At 36.5% G+C, this 10,553-nt stretch overlaps 1 protein-coding gene across 2 annotated transcripts; it reads right to left on the reverse strand.

Annotated features, from left to right (window-relative positions):
* Positions 1–803: 803 nt before the first annotated feature.
* Positions 804–9,144, reverse strand: LOC120629797 (nucleolin-like). Of its 2 annotated transcripts, none has more exons than XM_039898845.1 (3): positions 9,074–9,144; positions 3,406–3,641; positions 804–3,056 (listed from the first exon to the last, which is right to left on the reverse strand). In XM_039898845.1, exons 1-3 carry the CDS (start codon positions 9,127–9,129, stop codon positions 2,920–2,922), a joined length of 429 nt encoding a protein of 142 aa, XP_039754779.1. In that variant the 5' UTR covers positions 9,130–9,144; the 3' UTR covers positions 804–2,919. The 2 variants fall into 2 exon arrangements, with proteins under 2 accessions (XP_039754779.1, XP_039754781.1); XM_039898847.1 differs by lacking the exon at positions 9,074–9,144 and adding an exon at positions 4,971–5,113.
* Positions 9,145–10,553: the final 1,409 nt, after the last annotated feature.

Raw genomic sequence — 10,553 nt, forward strand, 5'->3', positions numbered from 1 at the left:
TAACCTGTCGACCACCATACTGATAGAAATTGAAATAGCGATAGTGAGTCGAATGTTTTGTTGTACTATCTAGTAACCAAGGTGATGTCCGGCCTTGATTCGCCCTCAGTAATTGAAGTTTTCTACGCTCATCACATAATAAAGAAGAGGTCGTATGGATAGTATGGAAAATAATCGTTAAATTACCGGTATGTCCAATTTACTATTCATGAGTTATTTGCCTAATGCTTTTGTATAAAGGCGGTGGTTAGTAGTTCTACTAAGGTTATGACGTCATCCGATTATGTTGTTGCTTTCACACCAAAAGCGCACCCTTGGTTTTTAACATACTATATTTTAATAGTTAGGTACCACAGGTGGATTACGTACTGTTTAATGTTTTTAGATGATACTTTCTGTGCCTGAGCGACGTCAATGAAAGGAAAGGCAGTGCTTCAAGCGTACAGTTTAGTGAGTAGTGATCTAAGCCAGAGTAGACAGCGCCTTATGCATTGATGCATGGCATGAATGAGGTAACTACCTACCAAGTTTAGCATTATTCAACATCTTCACAAATAAGAAGAGTTGAAGGTTTATCTAGTGTATTCTTTTAACGTAACACCTAGGAACTTTCAGTTTGATTTTACGTAAAAACTTACTATAAAACATAAGTACTTAAATTATAAGAGCCTTTTTATTAAAAACCTATTATAATTCTTCGTTTCGTATGAAAAGGCTCTTGTTCAAACTTTTTTTACCAACCTATCCTCATAAATAGGAAAGTACTTTTAATAGGTTCAACAATGTATTGAAGAAAACACAAGTTACGATTCGACTATTTATTGCCAGAAACCTTTTACAAACACTGACTCCACAATAAGTCGTGTTAACTGTACATTCTACAGTCTTATACTAGACGTAATTCCGAATTACATTGAAAATCTGAACAATTATAATTGTCAAATAGTTATCTGAAAAAAGTTAGTCAAAATCTTATATAAATTATTCCTTAACTTGGAACAGTGAATAAAAATGAGGATTCATATCCACATAGATAACTTATTCGAGTTTGTAATCTATCATCACATTAATAATGAGAAAAGCAAATAAATTAAGAAATAAATCAGGAATAAAAAAATGTTGACCCATAGAATCAAAATAAAGCACACGCAAAATATGTCAATATGAACTATCACCTTATTTGTCAACTTTGAACTTTATAATTTTTATATCTTATAATAACTGGTACACTGTGAACTCGCTTCTAAACATTTTTTTCATTAGAAATAAGTGTTAAATCTTTACTCAGCAATAGTCCACAGTGATATCCAAAACCCAAGTCAAAGGAATGTTGTGGTTAAGTAATAATGCCTATGTAAAATAAATGTGCGACATTTAACTGCTAACTTAAATTTACAACTGAATTTATTATCTAACACATTAATTATTAAATCTTATATTTATCTTAAATTCTTGTATTTTCGGAAGCTGTTTATATAAATCGCATCGTTCACAGAACGGATTGTGAATTGATTTCACATATTGTGAATTACTTTGGCAGTACCTACTGGCGGAATAGATTGCTCGACCAATGCGAGTTTTTTTCCAACTTCCATCAATTCTATCCAAAGGGCCAATATAGATGACTTTTTAACGCACGATCATCGACGCCAATAAGCAGGCTGGCATTTTTATCGATTAAAACGCGTGAGACGCGATGCAAATGCGCGCGCAAGCATTGTCGAGTTAAATCAGTCACTAATCTGTATTTTGTGGGTTTTAGATCTTAGTGTCATACAGAATTAGAATCTCGGCTGTTTCACAATAACATTTAAATTGTAAAACATTCATGTACTTTGTGACGTAAAAATTTACATGAGGTACAAAATTGACGTCATAAAATGCATGTAGCGCGCAGGTATGAACTCAATGCCCGTTAAACACATGAACACGTTAAAGATGGTATAGTTTATACAAGCTGCGGCTGCGGCTGCATAGTTTCAACTAGTCTTGGATGCCCAAACGCGCGTTAAAAAGACGTCGTGTGCAGAGGCTCTAATGGTCTGGTGAAATACCGATACGCAAACAGCACAAGGATGTCACGACGCAGGGTCGGTCCACCGCAGCGCACATCACAGACGGACATAAAAATTTACACTTTACAGGTACTTTCTTCACAGGTAAGGTAAAAATACACATTCGTATTCATTAACCTAAACATGGTGTGGTCACAAGAGGGCCCAACTCTGTAAATATATTATTAGAATACAAATATGTTAACAGTGTATAAAAACTATAGTTTTGGCATTGTGTAAGGCTATGCTATGTTCACATTATAGTTATTTTTCGCAATACAATTTTTACCTCTAGAGCAAGTTAATGAGTTGCGAAAGAGTAAAAAGACGTCTACGTCGACTAACTAGGACATCCCAATTATTTTAATGTTGCTGAACGTACATTTGTCAGCACCCCGTACGCAGCAATCGTAATGAATGTTAATTTCTCTAGTAGAGTTATTTAAAATTGTAATGACGCGTTCCGACAACGCTATGGTATTATGAGTAAACCGTGAAGTTTTTAAATGAACAAATGTGCAAGTTGCGTCGTACGCCAAATTTGTATTGAATTGTCAAACCATGACGTTGAGCGGTGTTTACAAAATAACGGAAATACGCTTCATTTTCACATTTGGTTGCTTAAAAACTCAAAGATCTCTATAAACCGTTTGCCGTTATTTACGATTGGTGACGTATGATGCACGGCCGTCGAAAAGGAGCTCACAGCTTTGTAGATGACACCCAGAGACAGAATACTGTCCTAAATGTGCAGGTTTTTTGCCTTATAAACTCAGCCTGAATGTATTTATAGAGGATATATGAGCGGGAGTTGAGCCCTAATGTACGACGTGCGGTGCAGTAGACCGAAGGGCGCTGAGGGGTCTTAGGCGGCGGCCTCCTCTTCCGCAGGTGGAGCCTCATCTGCTACTTTCGCCTTCTTCTCAGGTGCTGTCTTTTCTGGTGCATCACCATTTTTCTCTGATGGGACTGATTTCCTCTTCACTCCAGCTTCTTTCTTTTCTGCAATAATAAAAGAATGATTTGTATAAATAAAAAATTCCATCAATACTCCTTGAATACTTGAAAAACACTACTTAAATGACAAATTGTGAAAGTAATAATTATTCAAACAAAAACTTTTATGTGCCTACTTATAAATAATCCATTTAAATGATATATATTCATACAATATTATTCTCATAAATTAAATTGACAAAGTAAAATTTTTCAAGGTAAATAAATGTTTAACCCACTTACTCTTAAAATGAACAAAATCTAAACAAAAGTATCCTTATAAGTTAGAATCTATACCAACTTTGTAGGAATGATGTCCTTTTGTTAAAATCTATATCAACTTTGTACAACAAACCTGTTGCATCTCCATTCTCAACAGCATCATTGCTGTCATCTTCAGCTTCTCCATTCTCAGCAGGCGCGTCCTCATCTTCTTTGTCTTCTTCTGGTGCATCTCCACTGCCATTCTCTCCTTTACCATTGCTCTCTGCAGGCTCCACTGCAGGCTCGACTGCCTTCTTGGCGGGTGATTTCTTTACTGGAGACTCTTTTGTCACCTCTGTAGAGGTTACTTCCTCAGTTGCGGCATCTCTGAAAACATAAGATGTTAAGATAAGAAACTCATTTTGAAAAGGCTTTGGATTTTATAATAATTTTAGGCAGTAAAAATTGCAACAAAATAGCACATATTTGTATGCCTGAGCTCTGTAACAACATACAGATATTGGAGGCCAGGCACCTATTAGTTATGACATAAAATTTTATGAACAGTTCTTATAAAACAAATCTTTAAGTCCAGAACTTTTATTATTAGGACATACTGTCTGTACATTGCTGTTTATGAGTTGGCAAACCAAAACATCTTGTATTTCTATGTGTGAACCACAACTGACAGTTTCCTGATCTTTATTAAGTTTAAAAGAAATAGGTTTTAAGACCAACCAATTTAGAAAGGAAGGCAATCATAATACAACCTCCCAACATTACTTTCCTTCACTGTTTTGTTATTTATCTGGCTAGTGTTTCTACGAACGATGTACTAAATGCAACTATCAACATGATGTACATGAAGTAATAAAATTACTTAAGGGATTATTCAAGGTACATTTACTCTGCAAAGTTCACAGCCTGTTTAAACGTACGCAACTAGCTTTTAACAAGTAGGGCGATAGAAAGGAAGTGTGCCGGAACAAAAAACCGCGGCAATAAGCAATTGTTGCGCAAGGCTATCTACCTGCATGCATGTGGGAAAGTTACGTGGAAAATGAACGTAAACGCAATAAGGTAAATGAATGAGCCGCTGGCACCAGTGGCTTGCCTCGAGAAACGGCTACAGTTTTAAAAATAACTGTAATGACAACACGCGGCCCTCGCAAGCGATAACGTAATCGTGGAGTTGCAAAACTCCGAGTCGCGGCGAATTTGAACAAGCGCGCGCCGATCGACGATGACGCTACTGCGCCGGCACGCCGCGCATAGCAGCGCCATCTTGGACAAGCCACTCGCGTTAACCGGCGTGCTTTCAATTTTCCCGTTAAATTTATGCACAGAAACACCTTTTTACACATACCAATTAATTCCACTCACTTGTTTAACTAATATATAGTGCACTCGCAACACATTTACGATCTAAATACCGCATATTGCTAACAAATTTTTGTAATCTGATTTTTCCCGCGTGTGTCGGCGTACAGCAACTATCAATTAACTATCACATAGACCAAAAACAATAGACAAAGCTCATAAACATTGCTCATTAAATCTTATTAACATAAAAACACTTATTGAAATTAATTGAATAACGAAAAACTTAAAAACTTAATAAAAGGAAGCCATTTTGATCACGTTTTTATATAGCCGCCAAAAATAAAATTTCATACTCTAATCAAAAATTAACTCAATGATGCACTTTTAACTTACTTCTTGTCGACGGCTGCGTCTGCCATTGCTAAATTTGGTACTGAAATTACTTAAAATTGGAATAAAAATTATATCCGGCACGTGCTCCACACAACGTACAACAATGTTCACTCCACAAATACCGACGACTTAATGAAGGAGACGGAAAACAGAGAAGGTGCGCGGCGTCAGCGGGGCCGCGCGTTCCCCCGTGATGTTTCGCGCCAACTTCACATTATGAAATAACATTATTACACTTCACACGTGTAAAAACGAGATGTCTATAGCTACTATTTTCATCTTCAGTCAACCTTGAATTTCTTTGATCAAGCTAGCCAGGGAATAATCTACCTTGCTCTGTCTTGTTTTAAAAACAATCGAATCGAAATTTGAAATTGTTCCACTTCAATAAAAATCATGAAATACCTACCACCCTACATTGTAAAACCTAAATAAAAATTAAGCATAAAGCAAACAATTATTATTATAGGTAGATACATAAAAGTTTTTTTTTTTTTTTGGTAAGTAAGCTATCTATTGTACCTACTTACCTGGTACAATTAGTTGCAGTCTAAGATGTTTCAATCTAGAATATTTTAGACATTAGTTATACGATAGGTACCAACCTATTTATATCATGTACAGCGTAAGTATAAGCAGGTACTGGGTCCGTAGTTTTCCTTAGGTCACGACGCTAATAGGTATTATAATAATTAAGGTAGGTAGGTAGAAAAGTTCATTGCCTTAACCAAAATGACTCAAATGGCAACAAACAATTATTCGTCATTTAGATTAGCATCTGAAATCATATGTGCCTGAAATTTCAATTGTTAATCTACCTATGAAAACAAAAAGAAGAAAACAATCAATCTTATTATGGTTTACATACCTAGGTATGTACCTACATCTATTTAACAGGTGGTTGTTGTTTAAGTTTCGATAAAGCCGACAATCAGTGTCAAAAAACTCAACATCGCACTGCACGAGTTAGTTCCCTCGGTTCACCTCTTCTCTTAGCCAGAAAAGTATCAAAAATTCAGATTAGCGTAAAACGTAATAATAAATTCGTTTAATTTAAATTGAACTCTGTCACCTTGCGATAACGGTGTTTCGGCTGAAATATTACAGCAATCTTAAAGTGGCATACCTACCTACCTACGTTTTAGGTCGTTGGCTTTTGAAAGAAAATGTTGGCACTCTGCGATGATTTCGTCAGAATATTATGAATCAGTTAACCAGAACACTCCGGGCATTTTTGAATCTTTGGCAGGTAAAAACCTTGAACATCGCCGTTGCATTTTAATGTCATGTTCGTTGCCGAAGTACCTATCTGGATTTTTTTTCATGGCTATGATCTGCAACGTGAGTCAATCGCAATGCTATCAGATTGGCTCTTACTCATTCACTATCTAGGGACCAGAGATGGCACTCTTTCGACCCATACAAATCATAGTTAACTTTTACGATTTTTTTTAACGATCGAATACCTACCTAGATAAAAAAATCTCGCACTCAGCACACTGCTTGTAATGGTCCCAAGGCACATTGGTTATTACCAATTTTGGTACGGCACCGGAACTTTAATCGCTTAACTACGGTAACTAGCCACGGCCAAAGCCTCTCACCAGACCAGAGATTTTCAAAATTATAATTTCCCAAATTTTCCAGACCTGTCTCTCAACTCACTTTTGAGAGCTTTCGCCATTGCGCTCGAGAGGTCGTCGAAATTCGGGGCGTTTGTTATAATGTTAAGTGTATTATTGTCTGTGTATAATACGACCAACTGTCAGACGCGGCGTCACGAACGCATTTTTTCAGCAACCCGACTTTTCACCATGTTTTACGTAGTATAGGTTTGGAGGGTAAGTAACGCGCCTACCTTCCACTTAAAGCATAAAATGTGTAAAGACTAAAGTCCTGTATCTGAGGTAAAGACTGAGAGTACCGGAACGCAAGTAATGCTTAGCCGGCCTACCGCGGCAGGTGTCGCGGGTTGAGGGGAACTTCTCCTCACTGCCCTGTATGTACGTTGGGGCCCGGGGGGGGCGAAATGACTCACTAATCACTACATTGTAAACACATGACACATAGTAAAGGGTAGGTATATTTTAGGCAACTTTTTGACGATGTACCTACCTAAGTTTAATGCTGAAAAACTTGCCCACAATTCTACAGATGGCGTTTCTGTCAGAAAGGTCGTTGAATAAAAATCAGTGGTCCAGAATTTGCGTCTTCAATACACAAATAAATTAATTAAGTCCATTTCACTTTGACGGTATAGAGTTTTGATACAGAAAAGCGAATTTACGTTTGCGAGCGTGCAAATCTAATGCCGAGTCCACACGCGGTATTAGATTAGCGGTTGCATTAGATTTTCGGTTGTCACTAGGAACTTAGCGAACTGTTCAACTGATTTTAATGGACACATCAAACCCTTATAAAAATACTTACCATGCTTTAGAATGTTTATGAATATGTACTTCGAAAGGCAGACATTTATATGATCGTAATCATCCTATCTTTTTTATCCGAGAAAAAATACTATATAGGTGATGCATGCAAGCAAGCATCCATAGTCAACTTTATAGTAAGCGTTTGTTATCATAGATTATTTCGTATTCGAATACGGGAATACATAGGTATACACATCGAGCAACACGCTTTAGGAGTGAGTAGTCATAGGTAAAATGTCGATTGATATCTGGATTGATGACTGACTTTGAAGGTATTTATTTGCTACTCTGTTGTTTACCCGTTGTTCAATTTTCGCGTTAAACACAAAGTACAGGAAAATGGAACAGCAGATCAGCAAATTATGCCCACTTCTACCGCTAACGTACCTACTTCACACAGCACGATCAGTCTTAGACGCGTTTTTTATTGCGAGCAAATGCGACTAAGATCAAGAACGATTCGAAACAAAAAGAAAAATACTAACCAATCAGCGTGATCTAACGGGATTATAGTCACCGACGGTCCGATGGTCGTTCCCGGTTACTTTGGACAAGAGTCCTAAAACTTTCACATAAAGTCAGCGTTTGAGCAGGAGTTTATGATTGGCCGAGCGCAAGACCGCCGTTAAAGGCGCAGATGGACGCGGAGGTATTTCGCTCTAGCCAGACAGAAAGTCAGAAACGATGCGCGTTGTGTCTCCTCTTGGAAGGGGGACGGCCGCGTTGCTTGTTGCGTATAATGGCATTAGATTTAACGGGTATATTCATACTTCGCAACATCCTTATCGCTGCGTTGCGAGTGCGCCTTGCGATTCTAATTATGTATTAGTTTGCTGTAACCGGCAATCAACCTTGTTGTGTTAGTCATAAGGTTTACAACATCTTGTCGTTGAATTTCACACGTAATCCTCACTTTAATATTCCTAGTGAAATGAAATTAGATTAAGATACCTATACATATATGTATACAGGGTATTATTTTAGGAGCACACAGTAAGGCGAAGACTTGAACTACAAGGGAAAATGAACAAGAGAAATATAGAAGTTTAATACCTAGTATTCTTACATTTACATATGGATGCAGGCCTCCTTTCTCTTAGAAGAGAGGGGTTAGATTTAGTTAGACCTTTAACGCCGCTATTATGCCAGATCGTGATCGCTTGGAATATTCATGGATAATGATTACCTACATAGCTTATACCTATATTGAAATTGTATCCAAGGCACAGGGGAAATAAAACTTATTTATAGAAGAAGACAATATCTTTTGAAATATTTCAATATTTTGTTTTGAGCTTTTCTAGTAAACATGAGTGTTTTTTTTGTAAACTCTGTTCGCTAAGAGTGGATTTATTATTTAATGCCTATCGAGATCACGATACTCAATTTTAGCATTTTCTTAACGCTTTTGTTATAAAAATAACGCACACGGTAGGTACATCAACAAGAAATAACAAGGCAGACACGTTAATTAACGGTGCAGGCCAGGCGAGCGAAGAAATATTATATTTATTAACATTATTATATTGCGTTCACACTATAATTACATCAAGTAGCACGGCTTTGTTTCAGAGTAGACATTAACATTCCTAGATATAAAATTACTTTAAAAAATTATTAACTTAAATTTATTCATTAAAATATTATAAGTAATATGAGTAGAGAGCTTACTGTGGCAGAGCTCGGCTGGAGGAGTATCCATGCCTATTTCTGTTGCCAAGCAGCATTGTCGAGTTCTGAAGATCCAACGAGCAACGCCTCAGTAAACGGACACAGGGCGACCGTTTGCAGTACATATGGTGCTGGTCCGAGTTCCATTACTGAACTGGCTCTTGCAAACAACTGCAACGCAACCAATAAATAATTCAAATACCCTCGATATTAAAATAATTTATCTGAATAAGAATGAATAAGAACGTAACCAAATTTTGTTTCCACGGCGATCTAATTAAATTTTTGAACAAAATTGCTGCTATTATGACTTAACTATGAAAGTTTGATATATTACCTCGCGAATTTTAATGTCGATAATAATAAATAGATACTTCAACTATGCAGTACACGACTTTTAGGTATCATAAATAGTTTTCTGAACGAACGCCAAATAATAAATTTCAAAGGCAGAATTTTGCTGCTTTGGGTGACATTATTGCAATTCTTTAGAATCGAGAATAATTTGAGAACATTATATTTTTTGCGTACAAACAAATCAAAAAAATATTTCGTCTTTGTTACTTATATCTCGTTATTGCACTCAGTCACTTTTAAATAATTTAAATATAATAATTAAATAATAAATTGGTCATATGTTTGCCATTTACTTGGATTGTAAACAAATAAAATATCATACATATACTCGAATTTTAAGATAAGTGTGTTATGATTTAAAATTTACAAATATCATCGCAATCACGCATCATATAGATAATACAATATGTCAACAAATAACGCGATTAATGATAATATCTTTATAGGTATAACTTTTTAGTGCGTTAACCTGCATGTTATGGCCGGTTTTTGATGGTGGCTCTAAATCCGTTGCTCATGTGGATGATGAATCCTGTTGCAGTGGAACATGATGAAGAATGAGTAACAATTTAGAGACCCAGCGGTCCAATACTAATGTAGTTGCGTTGCGTAAGTGTACCTTCTCCCCCTTGCCAGGGTTTGCTTTGCCATTTATAATGAACTTTTGGTGAAAAAAAAACAAGGAACAAAGATAACTCGTACCTAAGCGAGTTATTTGACCAGCATTTTTTAATTTTTTAATATCAGTGTCCATATAATCTAGTTACTATGAAAAAAATTTAGTATGTATTTTTTTAATTTTTGACTAATTTTAGGTAATAGGTCCAATACGTCTTTGAGATAAGAAGGTTCTCCGACGTTCATCATCCGCGGCCTATTCACGTCCTACTGCCGGCCACCGGTGGCCCAAGGCCTCGTCTCTCATTGGAGAGAGGGTTTTCGCGGAGTATAGCAAATTAAGCTAAATTTTCATAATAAATCATGGATTTCAGCAAAGTAACGCCTGCTTCTATCTGATGCCAATTCTGTTGTAAATAAAGAGTAGTGCTCCTTTTAAAAATTTATGCATTGGAAAAGGATATCATTATATTAGAGTGACTTGTACATAACAGAATTAGCAGCC

The sequence above is a fragment of the Pararge aegeria genome, chromosome 15 (genome assembly GCF_905163445.1).
Source record: "Pararge aegeria chromosome 15, ilParAegt1.1, whole genome shotgun sequence".
Lineage (NCBI taxonomy): Eukaryota > Metazoa > Arthropoda > Insecta > Lepidoptera > Nymphalidae > Pararge > Pararge aegeria.

Excerpts from the sequence above, each read along its gene's own strand:
- LOC120629797 (XM_039898845.1), bottom strand. The coding sequence starts at position 9,129 with ATGCTGCTTGGCAACAGAAATAGGCATGGATACTCCTCCAGCCGAGCT. Across the intron at positions 3,642-9,073 it reads TCCAGCCGAGCTCTGCCACA|AGATGCCGCAACTGAGGAAG; the intron begins GTAAGCTCTCTA and ends TTATGTTTTCAG. Across the intron at positions 3,057-3,405 it reads TGAGAATGGAGATGCAACAG|AAAAGAAAGAAGCTGGAGTG; the intron begins GTTTGTTGTACA and ends TTATTATTGCAG.